Consider the following 26,920-nt stretch of genomic DNA (forward strand, 5'->3'; position numbering starts at 1 on the left):
TATATATGTATATATATGTATATATGTATATATATATACATATATGTATAGATAGATATATATGTATATATATATGTATATATGTATATATATACATATATGTATAGATATATATATATGTATATATATATATGTATATATATGTATATATACATATATATGTATATATATACACATATATGTATGTATATATATATATATATATATATATATATATATATGTATATATATATATATATATATATATAAAAAGTCATGCATGGCAAATTAGAGATGAAAACTAATATGAAAATGATCTTACTCTTACTCAGCGTTTGTGTTCATGTTGTGTAGTCCTTTAAAATATATTTGATTCCTCCTCACTCATAAGTTGATTCATGTCAGCTCGAGTTCAAGTTCTTGTGTGTCAAACGTTGCCGTCAGCGCCGCAGGGTTCTCTTTTTCTCTCACTTCATTTCATGGAGATGCAAATGGAAACACTCACTCCTGAACAACTGCTTCCTAAATGAATACATCACATTAAAACAACAACTTTTAGAGCTCAAATCCTTCCCTCAGGCTTTTGCTGTGTGATTGCAACATGCAGGATGTGCAAATATGTGCTTACTGCGCCTTTTATTAGGACGCAAGCGTCTTATTAGGAAACACTTTGTCAGCGCCCTTCACCGCCAGTCAAAGTCCATCATTTAGATAAATACTGAGAACCGCTCTGTGTCTCCATCGTTTTCACATCTCAACGTACTATCAACATTTCAACTCGACAAAGGCAGAATAGGATGCGGGAATCGGACTCGGATCCCACCACTACAGTACTTTTTGGGGAATTTTGCCTACTGTATTTCCTTGAATTGCCGCCAGGGCGCTAATTAATTTAAAACCTCTTCTCACTCCGGCGTTTACCAAAGGCATGTGGTAAATTTAGGCCTGCACTTATAAATTTGAGTGTGATGTAAGGATACCATCATGAAAAGCACATTTAATAAATAAATCGTTATTATGGTCTTACCTTTACTTATAAATGAAGTCCATGCGCAGCTCCTTCTGATCAAAAGCATCGATTACTTGTTTATAGAAGTCTTCCTTATCTTTCTTCAGTTTTAAGTCTCTCCGTCTCGATGGAGATCTTCCTTTATTACCTCCTCCTTCGATTGAAAGTCCAGTTTAGAAAACTGTTTTATTTTAGATATGTAATCCTCCATGTTAAAAGTGCAAGCGAGAAGAAAAAATAAACAATTGCTTGTTGTCATTTCTTCTGCAGCCAAGTAGTCGGAAGAAGGATCACTAGCGCCCTCTACCACCAGGAGGCGGGAGTCATTTAATGACTAATATTTGACACACGCAGCTACGGTATATTAATAAAACATAGCTGCTTACTGTTCTTTTTAGCAATTTTTCAATAGCTTGGACCTTAAATCCTACTAAATAGCTCTTAATCTTCTTCACTTTTTGCTATTTCAAATGATTGAAATCAGCCTCCTCCATTTTGAAAATGATGACAGGTGAAGTGTCACTCGTGACGTGACGAGTTTGACCCGGCAGTAATTCTAGGCAGGCGCATACTATATACCCGGCGGCAATTCAAGGAAATACGGTATTCTTCACAATGATGATATGAAAGACAAGAAGACAGATCCATCATTTTTTATTGAGTTCTAACCTGTAATTACCTGCTCAGTGGCCTAGTGTTTAGAGTGTCCGCCCTGTAATTAGTAGGTTGTGAGTTCAAACCCCGCCCGAGTCATTCCAAATACTATAAAAATGGGAGCCATTAGCTCCCTGCTTGGCACTCAGCACCAAGGGTTGGAATTGGGGGTTATATCACCAAAAAGTATTCCTGGGCGTGGCCCCCGCTGCTGCTCACTGCTCCCCTCACCTCCCAGGGGGTGAACAAGGGGATGGGTCAAAGGCAGAGACTAATTTCACCACACCTAGAGTGCGGGTGACAATCATTTTAGTATTTTAACTTTAAATTAGCGGGGTCTCGATACCGATATTTTGGTACTGGTACCAAAATGTTCGATACTTTTCAAAATAAAGGGGACCACAAAAAATATCATTATTGTCTTTCTTTGAACAAAAGGCTTATGCTATTTTGTTACAGAGTTTGTTTTGAATGTACGTCATTTCAAGACAATGAAGGTTATTAAGGTTGTTGTTTGGGGGGTTTTTGTATTAAATTTATGGAATAAATACATAACTAATCGCATAAGTTTTTGTAAAAAAATTATTTTATCTCATCAAACTTTTCAATGAACTCTCCATTCCTAATTGGCTGGCAAATGATTATTGATATCAATGAATGTGATTCTTTAATGGACATTTTTGAGCCGTCTAAACGCAGATTCATGTTTGGGACTTCCAAGGATCGGAGCTAATTGCGTCACTTAAGAGTTTTCTCCCCATCAGCCCCGCTCGAGAGCCATGTCCTCCCCGAATTAAGGTGAGCGATCGAAACAATATAGGACTTAATGATAGAATTCAATTGAAGCGTTATTGCTCCAGCCACCCCGAACTGGAAAAGCGGTAGGAAATGGATGGATTTGCTAAAATGTTGGCAAGTACCATCAAGATGGAACTTTGCTTGTTTTCGTCGTGAAAAAGACTCTCTCATATGGGAATTCTGTGTCAGTTCTGTGTCAATGACTATAGACTTTGCTTTGTTAATATATATACCTGACAAATACATCATTCAGTTTCACTGTTTTTAAAAAACAATTGCACTTTTTATTTTTTTATTTTCATTCACAATCCTTATGTATGACAAGAACACATGTTTTTATTGCATTATGCTTTTTTAAATCGTAAATAAACACTTGCAAAAGTCGGCTAATAAAGGTACCAATGAGAGTCGCTCTATACCTCCCTGCTTGGCACCAAGGGGTTGGAATTGGGGGTAAAATCACCAAAAATTATTCCCGGGCGCGGCCACCGCTGCTGCTCACTTCTCCCTTCACCTCCAAGGGGGTGAACAAACCACACCTAGTGTGTGTGTGACAATCTTTGGTACTTTATAATAAGAAATCAATTACAAAGCAATGTAGAACACATCGTACTTGCAATGAATGACTTACACATAGTTGAAATGCAACCTTGCAGGCTGTAACTGTCATCGGTGCATAATGAGGAAATGTTGCTGTGCCCGGGGCACAATCTGTTGGAGGGGGCGCCCTATGGTACAATTATGTCAATGTTTTGGGGACACCACGCATAATGAAACACTTGTACGGGAAGTTTACTTTAAAAATGAATCCCAACAAAACCTCAAATACCCCTCTGGCCCTCACCAAAGGCGAACACTTTCCCTTACCCTCTCCCTTATCTCTCCTGCGTGCTGATTTGTTTTGTCTTGTCTTTTTTGACACCGCTCTCCAAAACTTAAGCAATGCATTTGAGCAGCTGCATGGGCAGATTTTGTGATTTAGCACTGAATGGTAAACTGGACAACATCTTGGAGACGCCTTCTGCTCTGCATTGCAAAGTATGATGAATTAGAGGAACAGATATAAACAATTGGACTGAAAAGTTTACATTTGTTTCTGCTCGCTCAAACACAAACTTTCCAGTCTGGATTGTTTTCCCCGGCTGGAGCGACTTAGCAAGGACAGTGCGGCCAAGACGCTACAAATTCCTTCCCCGTCTCTTACGGACACACACCTGTTGTTGGTTGACTTTTGTTGGACTGACTGGTATCACGGTGACACTCTGCGAGAGGACTAAGGTCAGGGAACAAAGCCACTCTGCAGGCTTACACACGGATGCTAGGGTTTCCCCGATACCGGTACCAAAATTTATTTTGATACTTTTTGATACTACTCGAAACAAAGGACAGCATAAAAAATGGCATCATTGTCTTTCTTTTAACAAAAAATCTTAGTGTACATGAACCATATGTTTATTATTGTAATTTAGTCCTAAAATTTTGAACATACTAGACAACTTGTCTTTTAGTAGTAGTGTACATATCCTGTTTATTGATGTTGCTCTATTGTTGTTGTTATTGTTGTGTTTGTTGTTGTTGTTGTCTCTCTGTCTTATCTCCCTCTTATCCCCATAATTTTCCTCTCTGTCTTCCTATTTTTTCGTCTTTCTATCCTCTCCCGCTCCGGCCCGGCTGCACCAAATGATAATATAAATACATTTAATAATGTCAAATACAAATAAGGTAACAAGAGAAGCATCATACACTTCTCTTTTGTGAAGTCAATCTGAACAACCGATATGGGCATCTACCCTCTACATCAAAAATATGATTTGTATGAGAAGCTGGACAGGACAAAAAAAAAAGAGAAAAAAGAAATAAATAAATACACACAACAAAACATTAACAAAATGCTTTTGAAAATAACACCATTTTGACATGAAAAAAAAAGCACAAGTAACATAATACAAACATAATGTTTACTTTTTGCTTTCAAAATAAAACACAAAGCAGTTTGACTAATGAAGATGAAGTCTCATAAACAAACTTTGTTCTTCTCCAACGGTTTGGCCAACAACAACAACAAATTAAAGTTGCAAGCAGCAATGGACGGAATCGACTTTTGCTGGTGTTTCCTGCCTTTACCCATTCATCATATCTTTACCTGCACATTACCTACCTTCCCTGCATCCTGGGGTCACACTGGTGCTTCTTTCTTTCACCCATACACGCTGGTGCTTCCTGCCATCACCCAGACAACATATCTTTACCTGCACATTACCTACCTTCTCTGTATCCTGGTGTCAAACTGGTGCCTCCTTCTTTCACCCAGTCAACATATCTTTACCTGCACTTTACCTACCTTCTCTGCATTGTGTGGTCACGCTGTTGCTTCCTGTTTTTAAGCGGCTATCTTGAAACGGCAGCAGCGCAGCAGTTCTTTGAAGGCTCGTAAAATCAAAACCGGAGCAGTTAGAAAAACTATTTGCGCAATTGTTAATCAGAAGGGTTCAATCTCTTTCCTGTGCGAGTTTGAAGCCGACACAACAAACGCGCTCAGAGGAGATAATGTTTGAAAAAAGGGGGACAGGTTTTTACAAAACTTTTGTTTGGAGGGGGTGATTGCCAACTTCCTGTTGATTTTTGCTGAAGGATGTCATTAATGAAATGTAGCTCTGAGTGAGACTTACATATAGGTTTTAGTTTCATGTCTCTACGACATTTCTACCGGAAGTTACAAGCTGTTTTGTCTGTGTTTTCTTCCCAAGAGCAGTATTGTCAGTGTTTTATTCCTAGGGGGCGCTACAGCACAATTTTGAGGTTTTTTTATTAGATCGCATTGTTTTCCAGTCCTGATGTGTGTGTCAAGTTTGGTGAGTTTTGAAACATTTTAAGGGGGTCAAATTACAGCTCAAACACCCCTTCAAAACTTTTGTTTTGAAGGGGTGTTTGTCAACTTCCTGTTGATTTTTGCTGAAGGATGTAAGTGTATGAAATGTAGGTCTAAGTCAGATCTACATAGAAGTTGTGTTTCATGTCTCTACGACATTCCTAACGGAAGTTACAAGCAGTTTTGTCTGTGTTTTTTCCTAGAGGGCACTAGAGTGCAATTTTGAATTTTGGGGTTTGTTTTTTATTAGATGGCAATTTTCACCAGTCCTGATGTGTGTGTCCAGTTTGGTGAGTTTTGAAGCATTTTAAGGGGGTCAAATTACAGCTCAAAGAGACAAAAATTACAATTTTTAGGAAACTTTTGTTTTGAAGGGGTTTTTGCCAACTTCCTGTTGATTTTTTTGCTGAAGGAGGTCAGTATATTAAATCTAAGTCTAGGTCAGACCTACAAAGAGGTTTTTGTTTCATATCATTCCGACATTCTTAACAGAAGTTACAAGCAGTTTTGTCTGTGTTTTTTTCCGAGGGGGCGCTAGAGTGCAATTTTGAGTTTTGGGGTTTGTTTTTTTATTAAATAGCAATTTTCACCAGTTTTGATGTGTGTGTCCAGTTTGGTGAGTTTTGAAGCATTTTAAGGGGGTCAAATTACAGCTCAAAGAGGCAAAAATGACATCTTTTAGGAAACTTTTCTTTTGAAGGGGTTTTTGCCAACTTCCTGTAGATTTTTTGCTGAAGGAGGTCAGTGAATGAAATGTAGGTCTAAGTCAGACCTACATAGAAGTTTTTGTTTCATGTCTCTACGACATTCCTAACGGAAGTTACAAGCAGTTTTGTATGTGATTTTTCCTAGGGGGCGCTAGAGCACAATTTTGATTTTTTTTTTAATTAGATCGCAATTTTTGGCATTCCTGATGTGTGTGTCCAGTTTAGTGAGTTTTGAAGCATTTTAAGGGTGTCAAATTACAGCTCAAAGAGGCAAAAATTACACTTTTTAGGAAACTTTTGCTTTGAAGGGCGGTTTGTCAACTTCCTGTTGATTTTTGCTGAAGGATGTCAGGTAATGAAATGTAGGTCTAAGTCAGACCTACATGGAGGTTTTTGTTTCATGTCTGTACGACATTCCTAACGGAAGTTGCAAGCAGTTTTGTCTGTGTTTTTTCCTAGGGGGCGCTAGAGCACAATTTGGATTTTTTTTTTTTTAGATGGCAATTTTTGCCATTCCTGATGTGTGTGTCCAGTTTAGTGAGTTTTGAAGCATTTTAAGGGGGTCAAATTACAGCTCAAAGAGGCAAAAATGACATTTTTTAGGAAACTTTTGTTTTGAAGGGCGGTTTGTCAACTTCCTGTTGATTTTTGCTGAAGGATGTTAACTAATGAAATGTAGGTCTAAGTGAGACCTACATAGAGGTTTTTTTTTTTCTTGTCTCTACGACATTCCTAACGGAAGTTACAAACAGTTTTGTCTGTGTTTTTTCCTAGGGGACGCTAAAACGCAATTTTTATTATTTATTGATTTTTTTCGTATTAGATGGCAATTTTCGCCAGTCCTGATTTGTGTTAATAATTTGGTGAGTTTTGAAGCATGTTAATGGGGGTCAAATTATTGCTCAAAGAGGCAGCGGTATAATAAGAAATAAACCTTAAAAATACAATAGGGTCCTCTGTCCCAAAGGGACATTCAGTCCCTAAAAAACAGGAGTGCCTCCTCTCACATCGAATACACAATCTCCACAGCCCTGTGTTCAGTTTGATGAGATGACAAAACATGTTGATGTTATTTGAACACTGATGCGGCTCAATTGGAGCCATGATGCATGCGGCGCTAAATGGGAGTTTGTCTTATAGAGGAAATGCAGGAAGAAGTGTAAACGAATCCAAGTAAAGGGGTTGTAGTCTTGTGGTGCTATCGCGGAGGTTATTCATGAGCCGACGTTGCATCGAGTACTCTCAGCTCGCTTTTCCTGACGCCTGACAACTGACTGCTCTTTCCCCCGCTTCCCCCCCACAGAACGGCGAGGCGTCCGTCTTTGAGGTGAACATCCGTTACGTCGGCGGGCTGCTGTCGGCGTACTATCTGACAGGAGAGGAGGTGAGATTAATAGATGTCTGTTATCCCGACACTCCTCCTCCTCCTTCTCCTCTCAGCCTTTGACGGATGAAGAGCTTCTTCTTCCGTCTGTGTGTAATGATACATTGTGTACGTGCCTGTGTGTGTGTAATGATACATTGTGTACGTGCCTGTGTGTGTGTAACAATACATTGTGTACGTGCCCGTGTGTGTGTAATTATACATTGTGTACGTGCCTGTGTGTGTGTGATTATACATTGTGTACGTGCCCGTGTGTGTAATGAAACATTGTGTACATGCCTGTGTGTGTAATTATACATTGTGTATGTGCCTGTGTGTGTGTAATGATACATTGTGTACGTGCCTGTGTGTAATTATACATTGTGTACGTGCTCATTTGTGTGTAATGAGAAATTGTGTACGTGCCTGTGTGTGTGTGTAATTATACATTGTGTACATGCCTGTGTGTGTGTGTAATGATACATTGTGTACGTGCCTGTGTGTGTGTGTAATGATACATTGTGTGTAACGATACATTGTGTACGTGCCTGTGTGTGTATAATGATACATTGTGTACGTGCCTGTGTGTGTGTGATTATACATTGTGTACATGCCTGTGTGTGTGTAATTATACATTGTGTACGTGCCTGTGTGTGTGTAATTATACATTGTGTACGTGCCTGTGTGTGTGTAATGATACATTGTGTACGTGCCTGTGTGTAATTATACATTGTGTACGTGCCCATTTGTGTGTAATGAGAAATTGTGTACGTACCTGTGTGTGTGTGTAATTATACATTGTTTACGTGCCTGTGTGTGTGTGTAATGATACATTGTGTACGTGCCTGTGTGTGTATAATGATACATTGTGTGTGTAACGATACATTGTGTACGTGCCTGTGTGTGTATAATGATACATTGTGTACGTGCCTGTGTGTGTGTGATTATACATTGTGTACGTGCCTGTGTGTGTGTAATTATACATTGTGTACGTGCCTGTGTGTGTGTGATTATACATTGTGTACGTGCCTGTGTGTGTGTGATTATACATTGTGTACGTGCCTGTGTGTGTGTAATTATACATTGTGTACGTGCCTGTGTGTGTGTAATGATACATTGTGTATGTGCCTGTGTGTAATTATACATTGTGTACGTGCCCATTTGTGTGTAATGAGAAATTGTGTACGTGCCTGTGTGTGTGTGTGTAATTATACATTGTGTACGTGCCTGTGTGTGTGTGTAATGATACATTGTGTACGTGCCTGTGTGTGTATAATGATACATTGTGTGTGTAACGATACATTGTGTACGTGCCTGTGTGTGTATAATGATACATTGTGTACGTGCCTGTGTGTGTGTAATGATACGTTGTGTACGTGCCTGTGTGTGTGATTATACATTGTGAACGTGCCTGTGTGTGTAATGATACATTGTCTGCGTGCCTGTGTGTGTAATGATACATCGTGTACGTGCTTGTGTGTGTGATTATCAATTGTGGACGTGCCCGTGTGTGTGTAATGATACATTGTGTACATGCCTGTTTGTGTGTAATGATACATTGTGTACCTGCCTGTGTGTGTGTAATGATACTTTGTGTATGTGCCTGTGTATGTGTAATGATACATTGTGTACGTGCATGTGTGTGTGTGATTATACATTGTGTACGTGCCCGTGTGTGTGTGTAATGATACATTGTGTACGTGCCTGTGTGTGTGTAATGATGCATTGTGTACGTGCCTGTGTGTGTGCAATGATACATTGTGTACGTGCCCGTGTGTGTGCAATGATACATTGTGTACGTGCCTGTGTGTGTGTAATGATACATTGTGTACGTGCTTGTGTGTGTGATTATCAATTGTGGACGTGCCCGTGTGTGTGTAATGATACATTGTGTACGTGCCTGTGTGTGTGTAATGATGCATTGTGTACGTGCCTGTGTGTGTGTAACGATACATTGTGTACGTGCCTTGTAGAGCGGTGTGTTGACTATACCAGCTGTACTCTGACTACTTTAAACAACATTTCTTACCTGTTTTTGTGTATTTGGGATCTGCTTAAGTCCCTAAAATTTGAAACCAAACCTTAGAGGCCATGTGGAGATGTTTATGAAACAATATTGCCCTTTTTATTATATTTCCGGGAAATGAACCGTTTGGAATTTGCACAACCCATTGAGTTCTTCAGATCCAAGATGTCATTATCCATATATGGTCAAAATGTACCTGAAATGTCTTGCGCAGATTCACCATTGAAGTTCCTTTTTTCCCCCTACCCTCTTGTTGTCGCTTTATGATTAGGTACCGCCTAATGGATCGAGCGAAGGTCCATAATATCATGGCTTACGTGCAGTATATCTGGGTGTTGTTGATAAATGGCTTTGGCTTTGCACAGTAGAGTTTTAACTTGCACTTACAGATGTGGCGACCAATTGTAGTTACTGACAGTGGTTTCCCAAGTGTTCCTCAGCCCATGTGGTGATATCCTTTACACGCTGATGTCGCTTTTTGATGCAGTTTGTGTTGTGGTTTGTGCAGCCCTTTGAGACACTAGTGATTTAGGGCAATATAAATAATCATTGATTGATTGATTGATTGATTGATAATATCATGGCCTACTTGCAGTGTCTCTGGGTGTTGTTGATACATGGCTGTGGCTTTGTTTGTGAATGAGTGAGTATTTCACGGAAGCTGATTTTATAGCCAATCATGGCATCCACCTGTTCCCAATTAGCCTATTCACCTGTGGGATGTTCCAGAATAAGTGTTTGATGAGCATTCATCAACTTTCTCTGTCATTTTTGCCACGTGTGCCAGCTTTTTTGAAACATTTTGCAGGAATAACATTACAAATGAGCTAATATTTGCATTGAATATATATTGTATTCTCTTTTTGTGACAACTTTACTGCTTACCTATATTTTCCGAGCAAAGACAGGATTTTTAAAGGGCGCCTTATTTGGGGTCAAAGGTCATATGTTCATGATCCCCACTGCTCATCATTACAGTGACAACACGCTGTTTCCTCCCTCTCTTGTTCTTTTTTTTTTTTTTTCTTCCCTTCCAATTGCATCTGTGCTCTCATTGTGTCAGAGTCGCAGTGTGAAATTTGCCAAAGTGCTAACACAAGGGCTGGTTTCCTTTCAAAACCCCGCGGGGGGAAAAGAGTGTCGGCTTCCCTGGAAATGTCTCCGGCTCTCTCAGGCCATCCTGGAGCGTGAGGGGTCTGTGGTTTCCATTTTTGGACACGGTGCAGGTGCCACAGAGCAAAGAAGACTCTCTGTGACAAGCGCACATCACAAACCTTCATTATCCCCCGGCGGGGAAGTCGCCGCGGGTCAGCGTGTCGCCCTAATGACCGTCTTCCTGCAGCACAGGTGGACTATTTTTACCCGGGCTGCAAGCCAATGAGCTAATGGAGACGTCTCCGGTGGCTTTAATGGACATTGATTTGCACGTGGAGTTTGATCACATGCAGTATATACTTACTGGAGTACACTTAAGTAGATGCTATACATTATACATGCAGTATATACTTGGTGGAATACACTTAAGTAGATGATATACATTATACATGCAGTATATACTTGGTGGAGTACACTTAAGTAGATGCTATACATTATACATGCAGTATATACTTGGTGGAGTACACTTAACATTATACAATCATTATATACCTGGTGGAGTACACATAAGTAGATGCTATACATTATACATGCAGTATATAAATGGTGGAGTACACTTTACATTACACATGCAGTATATACCTGGTGGAGTGCACTTAACATTATACATGCAGTATATACCTAGTGGAATACACATAAGTAGATGCTATACATTATAAATGTAGTATATACTTGTTGGAGTACACTTAAGTAGATGCTATACATTATACATGCAGTATATAAATGGTGGAGTACACTTAACATTATACATGCAGTATATACCTAGTGGAGTGCACTTAACATTATACATGCAGTATATACCTAGTGGAGTACACATAAGTAGATGCTATACATTATAAATGTAGTATATACTTGTTGGAATACACTTAAGTAGATGCTATACATTATACATGCAGTATATAAATGGTGGAGTACACTTAACATTATACATGCAGTATATACTTAGTGGAGTACACTTAACATTATACATGCAGTATTTACCTGGTAGAGTACACTTAACATTATACATGCAGTATATACGTGGTGGAGTACACTTAAGTAGATGCTATACATTATACATGCAGTATATACTTGGTGGAGTACACTTATTATACATGCAGTATATACCTAGTGGAGTACACTTAAGTAGATGATATACATAGTACATGCAATATATACCTGGTGGAGTACATTTAACAGTATACATGCAGTATATACTTGGTGGAGTACACTAAAGTAGATGCTATACATTATACATGCCGTATACAAATGGTGGAGTACACTTTACATTATACATGCAGTACATACCTGGTGGAGTACACTTAAGAAGATGCTATACATTATACAAGCAGTATATACCTGGTGGAGTACACATAAGTAGATGCTATACATTATAAATGCAGTATATACTTGATGGAGTACACGTAAGTAGATGCTATACATTATACATGCAGTATATAAATGGTGGAGTACACTTAGTAGATGCTATACATTATACATGTAGTAGATACCTGGTGGAGTACACTTAAGTTGATGCTATACATTATACATGCAGTAGATACCTCGTGGAGTACACTTAAGTAGATGATATACATTATACATGCAGTATATACCTGGTGGAGTACACTTAACATTATACAAGCAGTATATACCTGGTGGAGTACACTTAAGTAGATGCTATACATTATACATGCAGTATATACCTGGTGAAGTACACTTAAGTAGATGCTATACATTATACATGCAGTATACTGTATACTTGGTGGAGTACACTTAAGTAGATGCCATACATTATACATGCAGTATATACCTGGTGGAGTACACTTAACATTATACATGCAGTATATACCTAGTAGAGTACACTTAAGTAAATGCAGTATATACTTGGTGGAGTACACTTAAGTAGATGATATACATTATACATGCAGTATATACCTGGTGGAGTACACTTAACATTATACTTGCAGTATATACCTAGTAGAGTACACTTAAGTAAATGCAGTATATACTTGGTGGAGTACACTTAAGTAGATGATATACATTATACATGCAGTATATACCAGCATGCAAACTTTATTTTTTATTTTTTATTTTGCAACGGAACACTTCAGAGTCATATAACTTGGTACTTAACACATGCTAACTGTTAGCGGGCTATCATGAATATTCTAGCATTGTAACTTTTTCTAACCGACCGGCCCCCAAACACATTATTTTCTTTAAATTTGGCCCCCTGAGTGAAAATAATTGGCCAGGCCTGCAGTAGAGGGTTGAATACCTCAAATTGTTTTTTGTGGCACTTCTAACTTTTGCCACAGCGTCAGTTGATATGTAGAGTGGCGCTTTCCATCATTTCCAGCAGACTGCATTGCAAAAGGTATATCCCCCTTCTTCCTCTCACCCGAGACATGGAGCCAAATGAATGCCTTCTTTACTTTAATGAATTACATCGCCTTTAAGTTCATTTATTCCAAAAATGTTCTTCCATTGAGCACGATGCTCATTTCTGAGGCTGCAGAAGTGTTGTTGTTATTATTCTTGCAGCACAGCAAGCAGATGTTTACTCCATGGAAGACTTGATGGCTGTCAGCTGTCAATCATGCAGACATCTTTTATTTATTGACATACTGTATGCAAACTGTGACAACATCCCCGGCCTGCTCTTCTCCTTCCAGTAAATGTAAAGGCACAGAATGGCAGCCATTAAAAACAATTTAACCAGAAAAATAACGATGTCTTCCAAAGATAGATGCACTTCCTTGCAGGGGTTTTGTGCACATTTGGTGAAGTAGTTTTTTTTTTCCCCCCACAATTCAGCAAATAAATAAACAGTGAAGGTAAGAGTGATAAGAAGTCCTCACACACAATATGTTACTGCAGACTAATTATATTGGGTACCAATACCAGAATGTATTTTAATACTTCTCTAAACAAAGGGGACCACAAAAAATGTCATTATTGACTTTATTTTAACAAAACATCTTAGTGTACATGAGACATGTATTTATTATTGTAACTTAGTCCTTAAATAAAAAGTATAACATATCAGACAACTTGTCTTTTAGTAGTAAGTAAACAAACAAAGACTAATTAATATATATATATATACATATATATATGTATATATATATATATATATATATATATATATATATATATATATATATATATATATATATATATATATATACATATACATATATATGTAATAAAGTTTTGTTTTACTTGTGCAATGACAATAAGGACCTATCATATATATATATATATATATATATATATATATATATATATATATATATGAATGTGAGTGTGAATGTTGTCTGTCTATCTGTGTTGGCCCTGCGATGAGGTGGCGATTTGTCCAGGGTGTACCCCGCCTTCCGCCCGATTGTAGCTGAGATAGGCGCCAGCGCCCCCCGCGACCCCAAAAGGGAACAAGCGGTAGAAAATGGATGGATATATATACATATATGTGTGTGTGTGTGTTTGTGTGTGTATGTATGTATGTATATATATATATATATATATATATATATATATATATAAATATATATAGAGTATATATACATATATATATATATATATATATAATAAAGTTTTGTTGTACTTGTGCAATGACAATAAGGACCTATCATATATATATATATATATATATATATATATATATATATATATATATATATATATATATATATATATATATATATATATATTTATATACACACAACTTTTCCACATTCTTTTATATATATATATATATATATATATGTATATATATATGTGTGTATTTTAAATATATATATATAGTATATTGACATACATGTTTGCGTTTATATACATATATGCTTTTATATATATATATATATATATAGATATATGCTTTTATATACATATATAAATGTATATATATATATGTAAACATAAATAGATATATATACATATATGTATATATATGTAAACATATATATATACAAACACACACATATAAATATATATATATCCATATATATATGTATATACATATATATATATATATATACATATATATATATATATATATATATATATATATATATATATATATATATATATATATATATATATATATATATATATGTATATATATATATAGTCCTAATACCAATATTGTGGGACCGTTACCAAAATATATTTTGATACTTTTCTAAATAAGGCCCCCACAAAAAATGTCATTATTGGATTTAACTGAACGAAAAATCTTCCATGAAACATTTTATTATTAATTTAATTTAGTCCTTAAATAAAATAGTGAACATACTTGACATCTTGTCTTTTATATTTATATATATACAGTATATATGTATATATATATATATATATATATATATATATATATATATATATATATATTCGCATTTAAAAGTGTGCATACACTTGTAAAGAACATGTCATCATGGCTGTGTTGAGTTTCCAACCATTTCTGCAAGTCTAATTTTTTTGTGATGTAGTGATTGGAGCACATATTTGATGGTCACAAAAAAAACATTCCTGAAGTTTGCTTCTTTTATGAATTTATTATGGCTCTACTAAAAATGTGAGGGTCAAAAGTATACATACAGCAATGTTAATATTTGCTTACATGTCCCTTGGCAAGTTTCACTGCAATAAGACGCTTTTGTTTGCCATCCACAAGATTCTGCTTAGTTTTTTGACCACAAAATTGGTGCAGTTCAGCTAAATGTGTTGATTTTCTGACATGGACTTGTTTCTTCAGCATTGTCCACACGTTTAAGTCAGGACTTTGGGAAGGCCATTGTAAAATGTTTAATTCTAGTTTGAGTTAGCCATTCCTTTACCACTTTTGACGTGTGTTTGGGGTCATTGTCCTGTTGGAACACCCAACTGTGCCCAAGACCCAACCTCCGGGCTGATGATTTGGGTAGGTTGACTTGAAGAATTTGGAGCTAATCCTCCTTTTTCATTGTCTCATTTAAAGCAGCAGTTCCATTGGCAGCAAAACAGGCCCAGAGCATAATATTACCGCCACCATGCTTCACGGTAGGAATGATGTTCCTGGGATCAAAGGCCTCATCTTTTCTCCTCCAAACATAATGCTGGGTTTTGTGGCCAAACAGCTCCAATTTTTGTTTCATCGGACACCACATTGTCAGTACCTGGACTATGAGGCGGTTGTTTTCCTGAGATGCGAGTGAACTTGAACCGGAGTTGGCATAAAGATATTTAAACACTATAAGTGCACCAAAAAAAGGCAAACAAAAGCCGCGCACAATGGCGGTACAAAAACTCGGCTATGAAACAAAAGACTAACACAAAGGCATGAATAACAAGATAACTTACTTAGGAACAGAACGGGACATTGGTCATTGGCATGGAAAGCAAGGTGCTTAGCAGGTGATGGAGAGTGATAGAAGGTAATGTGTCCAGGATGAACAACAGAAACAGACGGGCTTAAATAATACTGTGGTGATTAGTGAAAATAGGTGTGATACATGAGGACAGGGGCGTGAAAACTAATGAGTTGCTATGGTAACAAAACAAACCAGGAAAGTGTAAGAACAGGAACTGAGTGTCCAAAAAACAAAAGCCGAACATGACTAAAACAAAACATGAACACACAGACATGACACACATGGACAAAGATAAGACCTTTCTAGAGGAAAGTTCTGTGGTCAAATGAAACAAAAAATGCAGCGGGAGACCTGGCTTTAGTTTTTGGCCGAGACCAGGGATCTTGGGCTGGAAAAGGTTTTACATACAACCGAGCACGATGCTTTCAGACAGACAGGCAGAGAGAAATGTATACGGACAGACAGGTCAGTAGGTGGTTAGACAGATGGCTAAATAGACAGACAGGCTGATGGATGGACAGAGAGAAGGAAAAGACAAAGGGAGACAAGCAGAAAGAGGCTGGAAGAAGACTAATGAGTGTCTGAGAGAGATTTGGGTGAGATGCAAAGAAGTTCCACAGACGTGTTGCCAAGGACAACTTGTTTTTTACCCACTTTTTTGTCACATTCCAAAAAAAATGAAGCTTTAAATGTGCTGGCAGAATGCTAGAATGCACTGTCCGTCACATTGGACACGTGGTCGTCTCATTAGGGATACCGGTCTTGATGGCAAACTTTAGACGAGTGCATTTAAAATTTTCCACGAGCTACGCTTTGGTGTTTGTTTGAGGGCTCGATGCGTTTGTGTAATCTATATTGGCTCCGCTCTGACCTTGACTCCCCCGCGCACGCCACAAATTGATATTCATTACATGGCGAAACGTCTTCATCTCCGTCAGATATGGAACAGCAATATGGAAATGAGGCAATTTCAGTCTCTTTCAGAGTCACATGACTGGAAATGGTATGTGTGGCATGCGAGCATATTACATCATACCAACCGACCCTTTGTAATCAATACGCAAATGCTCAGTGACTAGTTGTTAAATCTGCAAAAACGTTGTTTGTCAACCAATCTTGCTCAGATTTTTCAAACACTTGCCTGTATGTCTGCTAAAAGTGTGCGCCAAATTTTTTGGAGATCTGGTGAAACACTGAAATGTTACAACAATTGTAAGAACTAGCACTAGTTGTTAAGTCCCGCCCCTGCAAAAACGTTTTGCTTGATGTCGGCCATGTTCGTCAACCAATCTTGCTCAGATTATTCACACATTTGCCTATATGTCTGGTAAAAGTGTGTGCAAAATGTTATGGTGATCTGGTGAAACACTGAAAAGTTACAACTATTGTAAGAACTAGCACTAGTTGTTAAGTCCCGCCCCTGCATAAACGTTTTGCTTGATGTTGGCCATGTTCGTCAACCAATCTTGCTCAGATTTTTCACACACTTGCTTCTATGTCTGGTAAAAGTGTGTGCTAAATTTTATGGAGATCTGGTGAAACACTGAAAAGTTACATAGGATGTGAGAACTAGCACTAGTTAAGTCCCGCCCCTGCATAAACGTTTCGCTTGATGTTGGCCATGTTTGTCAACCAATCTTGCTCAGATTTTTCACACACTTGCCTGTATGTCTGCTGAAAGTGTGTGCCACATTTTATGGAGATCTGGTGAAACACTGAAAAGTTACAACAATTGTAAGAACTAGCACTAGTTGTTAAGTCCCGGCCCTTCAAAAACATTTTGCTTGATGTTGGTCATGTTTGTCAACCAATTTTAGTCAGATTTATCACACACTTTCCTGTATGTCTGCTAAAAGTGTGTGCCAAATTTTATGGAGATCTGGTGAAACACTGAAAAGTTACGATTGTAAGAACTAGCACTAGTTGTTAAGTCCCGCCCCTGCAAAAACGTTTTGCTTGATTTTGGCCATTTTTGTCAACCAATCTTGCTCAGACTTTTCACACACTTGCCTTAATGTTTGCTAAAAGTGTGTGCCAAATTTTATGGGGATCTGATGAAACACTGAAAAGATACAAAGTATGTGAGAACTAGCACTAGCTGTAAGTCCCGCCCCAGCAAAAACATTTTGCTTTTTGTCGGCCATGTTTTTCAACCAATCTTGCTCAGATTTTTCACACACTTGCCTGTTTGTCTTCTAAAAGTGTGTGCCAAATTTTATGGAGATCTGGTGAAACACTAAAAAGTTACAAAGGATGTGAAAACTAGCAGGAATGTGAAATCCCGCCACAGCAAAAACGTTTTGACCGATTTCAGCAATGTTTATCACCTAATGTTATTCAGATTTTCCATACACTTGCCTGTATGTCTGCTAAAAGTGTGTGCCAAATTTTATGGAGATCTGGTGAAACACTAAAAAGTTACAATAATTGTGAGAACTAGCGCTAGTTGTTAAGTCCTCCCCCTGCAAAAATGTTTTGCTTGATGTTGGCCATGTTGGTCAACCAATCTTGCTCAGATTTTTCACACACTTGACTGTATGTCTCTTAAACATGTGTGCCAAATTTTATGGAGATCTGGTGATACACTGAAAAATTACAAAGGATGTGAGAAATAGCAGGCATGTGAATTCCCGTCACAGCAAAAATGTTTGGCTTAATGTCGGCCATGTTTGTCAACCAATCTTGTTCAGATTTATCACACACTTGCCTGTATGTCTGCTAAAAGTGTGTGCCAAATTTTATGGAGATCTGGGGAAACATGGAAACGTTATAACAATTGTGAGAACTAGCACTAGTTTTTAAGTCCCCCCCCTGCAAAAACTTTTTGCTCGCTTTCGTGAATGTTTTTCAACCAATCTTGCTAAGATTTTTCCCACACTTGCCTGTATGTCTGCTAAAAGTGTGTGCCAAATTTTATGGAGATCTGGTGAAACACTAAAAAGTTACAGAAGATGTGAGAACTAGCACTAGTTGTTAAGTTCCGCCCTTGCAAAAACGTTTTGCTCGATTTCGGCGACGTTTGTCAACTAATCTTGCTCAGATTTTTCACACACTTACCTGTATGTCTGCTTAAAGTGTGTGCCAAGTTTTGCGGAGATCTGGTGAAACACTAAAAAGATACAAAGGAAGTGAGAACTAGCAGGCATGTAAAGTGTTTTTTTAGACATTTATTTTCGAGTATAAAAAAATTTGATTTTCGAATGAATCGTGATTCTTATTTGTAACGATTTTAATGGATTCCAAAAAATTAAGAATCGCTTTGAAAAAACAAACAATGGAACACTGAGTAGTGCGACACAGACGTTAGCAACACTAGCATCGCTATGTTAGCTACAGTGCTAACACTACGTCACATTTTAGCATCAATATAATGCGAGCTTAACCTGTTTGCTAAGGGAAAAAACTAAATGATCAAGCCTACAGAAGGATGGCTGGCAGAACTCTTAAGCTGCAATTTAAGACGTGTATAGAAGCCTTTGAAGGTGTTAGAATAATAATGTGTAAGTTATCACACAACTCTTATGCTTAAAGGCTGTTGCTATAGTTATTATCAATTGTGCTGAAGTTGTGCTTTTCTATTTGTGCAAAAGGACAACTTGCAGTCCGAGACTGCGAGTCGTCTCGTGTCAGTGTTTGTGTCCAGAACATCGAGTATTGTGACGCAGACAAAGCAGAGACAGGGCGATATCACGAGTGTCATTTCTGAATAATCATATTGTGTCCAACTGGGGCTGCTGAAATTACCGCCCTTTCCTCAGAAGCAGCCTCAGTGATGTAACCACGGACCTGCCAAATAAATAGAGGAGCACGTGGGCTGTGCCTTAGAGCAGTGGTTCTCAACCTTTTTTCAGTGATGTACCGCCCGTGAACATTTTTTTAATTCAAGTACCCCCTAATCAGAGCAAAGCATTTTTGGTTGAAAAAAGAGATAAAGAAGTAAAATACAGAACTATGTCATTAGTTTCGGATTTATTAAATTGTATTATAGTGCAAAATATTGCTCATTTGTAGTGGTCTTTCTTGAACTATTTGGAAAAAAAGATAAAAAATAACTAAAAACTTGATCACTTATAAATAAATATTTCTATACATAGAAGTAATCATCAACTTAAAGTGCCCTCTTTGGGGATTGTAATAGAGATCCATCTGGATTCATCAACTTCATCCTGAACATTTCTTCACAAAAAAATATATCTTTTACATCAATATTTATGGAACATATCCACAAAAAAAAATCCAGCTGTCAACACTGAATATTGCATTGTTGCATTTATTTTCACAGTTTATGAACTTACACTCATATTTTGTTGAAGTAATATTCAATAAGTATATTTATAAAAGATTTTTGAATTGTTGCTATTTTTAGAATATTTTTTTAAATCTCACGTACCCCCTGGCATACCTTCAAGTACCCCCAGGGGTACGCGTATCCCCATTTGAGAAAAACCACTGCCTAAGAGTGTAGATTGGAACTGGAACTGAGTGTGCAGCCCCAAACGTCTCTCCTCATTGAGCCGAATTGAACTCTCTCTCTGCATGATTCCTTGCTTCTGGTCTGTTTAATAGATGTCATCAGTGACAAAAGGGAGATTTCAAAATGTTTTAAGCAGCTCTTCTTTGAAAAGTAAAGTGAAAAAGTGAGAGAGATGTTTGACTTTTCTCCCGTGTGCGTCTCTCGGCACACATAACACATGATATTTGCAGAATGGGCGACCTCATGTACTTTGAAGTCTGCTGGTGAAGGTCCGGTAGCCATTAGGTGGTTTTATCACACAGCGAGCGAGCGCCATCTGCCCAGATGAGCGCCACCACAATAGAAGTCGTGTTGTGAGACGGATGAAACGCTTTTTCTTCCAAGCCATGTTTTTTATTTTTTTCAAAGCCGTCAAAGGGATTTGGACTCATTATAGCCGTCTTAATGACGGCAGCCTGGTGGTCTCTCTTTTGTCCTTTCACTCAGCGTCTGTCACAAGCCTTTGTCGGCTTACTTGTTGGCAATTAAAGCAGAAGACGCGGTCAAATAAATATCGATTTGTGAGATCGTCTTTTTGTGTTGATTCCACAATCAATAGCTGTCTTTAAAGGCCTACTGAAATGAGATGTTCTTTTTTTAAACGGGGATAGCAGGTCCATTCGATGTGTCATACTAGATCATTTCACGATATTGCCATATTTTTGCTGAAAGGATTTAGTAGAGAACATCGATGATAAAGTTTGCAACTAAAAAAGCCTTGCCTTTACCGAAAGTAGCAGTGACGTCACGGGTTATGGAGCTCCTCACATCTGAACATTGTTTATAATCATAGCCACCAGCAGCTACAGCGATTCGGACCGAGAAAGCGACAATTTCCCCATTAATTTGAGCGAGAATGAAAGATTTGTGGATGAGGAAAGTTAGAGTGAAGCGATACAAAAAAAAGAAAAAAAGAAAAGAAAAGGCGACGGCTCCATGCGGCGGCAGTGGGAGAGTTTCAGATGTAATTATACACATTTACTAAGATAATTCTGGAAAATCCCGTATCTGCTTATTGCGTTCATAGTATTTTAGTGAGATTATAAAGTCATACCTGAAAGTCAGATGGCTGCGGTTAACGCCAGCGTTCCTGATAGAAGCTAAGGAGCCAAGATCACAGCTGCCGTTTTGAGCTGCCGGATGAGGTCGCGTAATCCACTCAAGTCTTAATATCACAATTTCCCCATTCAAAAACTCGCTGGTTGACGTAGAGAAACATGTTCGCTTGACCGCTCTGTGTTAAAGCTTCACAACAAATAAATAAACACCGGCTGTGTTTCGGTGCTAAAAGCAGCTGTAATCCACCGCTTTCCACCAACAGCATTCTTCTTTGACGTCTCCATTATTAATTGAACAAATTGCAAAAGATTCGGCAACACAGACGTCCAAAATACTGTGTAATTATGCGATGAAAAGAGATAACTTTTAGCCATGTGTGGTGCTGGGCTAATATGTCCCCTCCAACCAATAACGTCACAAACACACATCATTCCGCGACGTTTTCAACAGGAAACTCCGCGGGAAATTTAAAATTGCAATTTAGTAAACTAAAAAGGCCGTATTGGCATGTGTTGCAATGTTAATATTTCATCATTGATATATAAACTATCAGACTGCGTGGTCGCTAGTAGTGGCTTTCAGTAGGCCTTTAAGGGTCGATGATCAAACTACAATATAAACAAAAAGATGTGTCAACTTCACAAACTTTGTTATTTGTATTTTTTTAAGATATTGTTAGTTTTCACTTCACAAGTGTGCCTTAATCATGGTTGATTAATGGAATTTCTTGCTTTGTAAATGGTAAATGGGTTATACTTGTATCACACTTTTCTACCTTCAATGTACTCAAAGCGCTTTGACACTACTTCCACATTCACCCATTCACACGCACGTTCACACTCTTATGGCGGAAGATGCCCAAGCAAGGCCCTAACAACCACCCATCAGGAGCAAGGGTGAAGTGTCTTGCTCAAGGACAGAATGGACATGACTAGGTTTAGTACAAGGGGTGGGATCGAACCGGGAACCCTCAGGTTGCTGTCACCGCCTACTCTCCCAACATTTGCCACATCATCCAATGGGGTTGGGACCATCAGTTGTGTTGTGAATGAGAAGGTGTGTCCAAACTTTTGGATTCTACTGTATGTATGTGTGTGTGTGTGTATATATATATATGATTGAGGGAACCCCTCATGAAACAGTTCTGTAGAGATGAAGTAGTCTTGTGATTTTCCCACACCTACATATATATATATATATATATGTATATGTATGTACGTATGTATGTATGTATGTACCTATACAAATACATACACATGTATATATGTATGTATGTGTGTGTATATATATGTATATGTATGTGTATATATATGTATGTGTGTGTATGTATGTATGTATGCATATATACATGTAAATGTATGTGTATGTATGCATATATACATGTAAATGTATGTATATATATGTATATATGTAAATATGTACATACATACATGTTTGTATATATGTATGTATGTATGTATGTATGTACATACATATATATGTATGTATCTATACATATGCACACACATATATATATGTGTGTGTGTGTATATGTATATGTATGTATGTATGTATATATGTACATACATACATGTATGTATGTGCATACATATATACATATATGTATGTGTGTATGTATGTATATACATATATATATATATATATATATATATACATATACACTCATATATATATATATATATATATATATATATATATATATATATATATATATATATATATATATTATATATATATCTGTATATATATATGTATTTCTGTATGTGTATATGTTTGTATATACAGTATGTGTATATGTGTGTATGTATATATACCGTATTTCCTTGAATAGCCGCTGGGCATGTAATATGCGCCTGCCCTGAATTACTGCCTGGGTAAACTCACTCCCCAAATTTATTAGCGCATGCTTACTTTTGCCACCGGGTCAAATTTGTGACGTCACAAGTGACGATTCCCCTGTCGTCATTTCCAAAATGGCGGAGGAATGTATTTTTGCTTTTACTTCGTGTAAACCAGGGGTCTTGTTCCACAACCATACAGATCACACTGATGGTTGTGATATAAAACAACTTGTCTTTAACACTCTTACTAATATGCGCCACACTCTGTGAACCCACACCAAACACATTTCTGGAGAACATTGGCTCTGTAACGCATTATAAACACAACATAAGAATTACCCAGATTTCCAATGCATCCATGACTCTTGGCTATATTATTCACCTCCCTTCGCGGGTTGAGGTAAGCGGTGTTGGGGGCGCGTGTAATATAGCCAAGAGTCATGGATGTATTGAAATTCTGGGTAATTCTTATGTTGCGTTTATAATCTGTTACAGAGCCCATGTTCTCCAGAAATGTTTTTGGTGTGGGTTCACAGAGTGTGGCACATATTAGTAGGAGTGTTAAAGTTGTTTATATCACAACCATCAGTGTAAAAGGTATGGCTGTTGACCAAGTATGCAATGCAATCTCGTACGAGAAGCAGCGATATGCATACGTACGACTGGCACGCAGATAGCATGGTGTAAAGGTGGGCGCGATGACATGTTGAAGAGCAGTGGTCCCCAACCACCGGGCCGCAGAATAATTTTTAATTTTACTTTTATATATATATATATATATATATATATGTATATATATATATATATATATATATATATATATATATATATAGATGGATAAATATAGATATATATATAGATAGATAGATATATCTATATCTATATATAGATATAGATATAGATATATATATATATATATCAGGTCAGGAAAAAACACAGAGGCTATTTCATCCCTACAAGCTTGTTTCGTAGGTTTCTCTGCTCTTCAGGGGATTTTATTGCAGAGAACCCTGCGAAAGAGGCTTGTAGGGATGATTTAGCCTCTGTTTTTTCCTGACCTAACATATATTCCGTTGTACCCTGTTAATGAACACTGTATAATGGACAAGGTCTGGATTGTAGTTTTTTTACTCATCCTTCCCCATCGTTGACCTTTTTCCCATCTTTTACGGGGCGCCTTTTGGCGACCCATCAGCGTTCTTTTTCTGTAACCCAGTACACCACTCTACCGAGGATGTTGTAGTCGTAATGATTTGTGCAGTCCTTTGAGACATTTGTGATTTGGGGCTATATAAATAAACATTGATTGATTGATTGATTGATACACGGTTTGTTTGTCTAATCTTGAACAGGTTTGTGCTGAAAACAAAGTTTCGTTGTACTTGTGCAATGACAATAAAGACTTATCCTATCCTATCCTATCCTAAACCACAGAAACCTTAAATACATTTATATTACATTTACAGTATATATAATGTTCGTATGCCACACAGATCACGCCACCGCTCTCATGTTTGCTCTATTCCAGCAGCCGTCCTGGAACTATGTCTTCGTATTTAAAGTGCGGTCTGTATTTAAGTCAATTTTTTTTATTAGCTTCACTTCTTAAACGACTAATCGAAGCAACAAAATATATTATCGAAGTTATTTTCTAATCAAATTGATTGATTAAGCATTGCAGCCCCACTGCGCCTTCAGTCACATTTGCCCATACTGCTAAGGAGAAGCTCGAGCTTGAAAACCCCTCCGTGGTCATTAAAGTACATTGTTGAGTAGAGATACTCGAGACGGCGTGCTCGCTTCAAAAAAAAAAAAAGTGGTCTTCATTGAGTCATTAAATGGCGTCCACAGACCAAACTTCACCTTCACTTTTCTTCCCTTCCCGATGTAATTGAGTGTGTTTGTTTTGCAAAGCTACAGTGGCCGTTAATCAAAGGCATGAAAAAGCTGCATATTAATTGCGAAAGGGATTTAGCCAGCCTGATCGATGGAAATAAATAACGAGCAGAAAGTTCCATTCCTCAATCGTTCGCCCCGGATGTCAGCTCTCCTTCCCTGTGGTCCCTCAGGTCTACTGTACTGTACTGTACCTCGGTTTTCAGCACATTAGTCCCATGGCGGGGCGGGGACACTGATTGATTGATCGGAGGCGTCCTATTCGCCGTGGAGCAATTAGCTAATGTGCGGGGGGCTCTTGGCGAAGGATGGATGAGCGTGGGGTTTGGGACGGGCGCTCGGAGCACTTAGTCACCAACAAATAGCCCGAGTTCTGACTTTAATGCATCATTACCGGTGCAGAGCATGTTCCTTTGGCTGGAGGCGTGGCTAATGAAGGAAGAGATAAGTCTCAGGTACTGGACTGGACTTGGTCTGGGCACACATCAATAGATTTGATCCTGGCCGCTTGTTGCTAGGCAGACTTCAGTCACTGCGGCCTCATGGGCCAATGGAAAAATCAGCATAGGCCGCGCTGGCTGATTGAAGGGCTGACATATTTTATTGTAGAAATCCCTGCTCTGTATTAAATATAACGCTGTATTAGAAAAAGAGCACGGCAGGTCACACTAGCGATCAAAGCCACTAATAAAACGAGCTGCTCCAATCCGTGCAATCCTTCCACTCAGGTTTGAATACAAAGTCTCCCCACTAACCTCACCAGTGCCCCTTCTGCCTTAAATCCTCCACACCACACCTCCGCTCCGGACAGGCCAACCTCCGAGGACTAAGCCACAAACCATGGCAACGACAGTATGTGGAAGGCTCTCCCTGACCACCTGAGGGCACCACGGACTGTGAATGATTTAAAAAAGGCTTAAAAACCCTCATTTTAAAAAAATAAAAAAAATTAAAAATTTTTAGATACATGCGTGCTAGTTCTAGTTTTTATTTGTATTTATTTTTATTATCTTTTTATGTTTTAATACACAGTAGCACTTTGAGGTTGTTTGTTCAATGTAAATTGCTTTTACAAATAATATCTATTAGTATTATTATTAGTAGTAGTACCGGTATACCGTACAGCCCTAATTTGCTGTTGATTTTCTGCTCTGCCACTCACAGTCTGTGGAATGCTCTCTCCGACCACCTAAGGGTACCACAGACTGTGAATGAAATTAAAAAATTCTTAGAAACCCTTCTTTTTAAAAAAAAAAAAAAAAAAAAACTTTTTTTAGATATATGCGTGCTAGTTCTAGCTATTAGGCTTTTCTAGTTTTTATTTGTATTTATTTTTATTATCTTGTTATTTTTTTAATACATTGTAGCACTTTGAGGTTGTTTGTTCAATGTAAATTGCTTTTACAAATAATATCTATTAGTATTATTATTAGTAATAGTACCGGTATACCGTACAGCCCTAATTTGCTGTTGATTTTCTGCTCTGCCGCTCACAGTCTGTGGAATGCTCTCTCCGACCACCTAAGGGTACCACAGACTGTGAATGAGTTTTAAAAATTCTTAAAAACCCTTCTTTTTTTTTTAAAAAAAACAACAAAAAAACTTTTTTTAGATATATGCGTGCTAGTTCTAGCTATTAGGCTTTTCTAGTTTTTAATTGTATTTATTTGTATTATCTCTTTATTTTTTTTAATACACTGTAGCACTTTGAGGTTGTTTGTTCA

The 26,920-nt window shown here is 37.7% G+C and overlaps 1 protein-coding gene across 1 annotated transcript in view; it reads left to right on the forward strand.

Annotated features, from left to right (window-relative positions):
- LOC133561705 (mannosyl-oligosaccharide 1,2-alpha-mannosidase IA) overlaps positions 1 to 26,920 on the forward strand; it is a 349,703-nt gene that overhangs the window by 233,981 nt on the left and 88,802 nt on the right. Inside the window, exon 4 of the mRNA XM_061915171.1 lies at positions 7,320 to 7,400. Within this exon, the coding sequence (XP_061771155.1) occupies positions 7,320 to 7,400 (81 nt within the window). The remainder of the gene's footprint in view (positions 1 to 7,319; positions 7,401 to 26,920) is intronic.

Source organism: Nerophis ophidion, linkage group LG11 (genome assembly GCF_033978795.1).
Source record: "Nerophis ophidion isolate RoL-2023_Sa linkage group LG11, RoL_Noph_v1.0, whole genome shotgun sequence".
Lineage (NCBI taxonomy): Eukaryota > Metazoa > Chordata > Actinopteri > Syngnathiformes > Syngnathidae > Nerophis > Nerophis ophidion.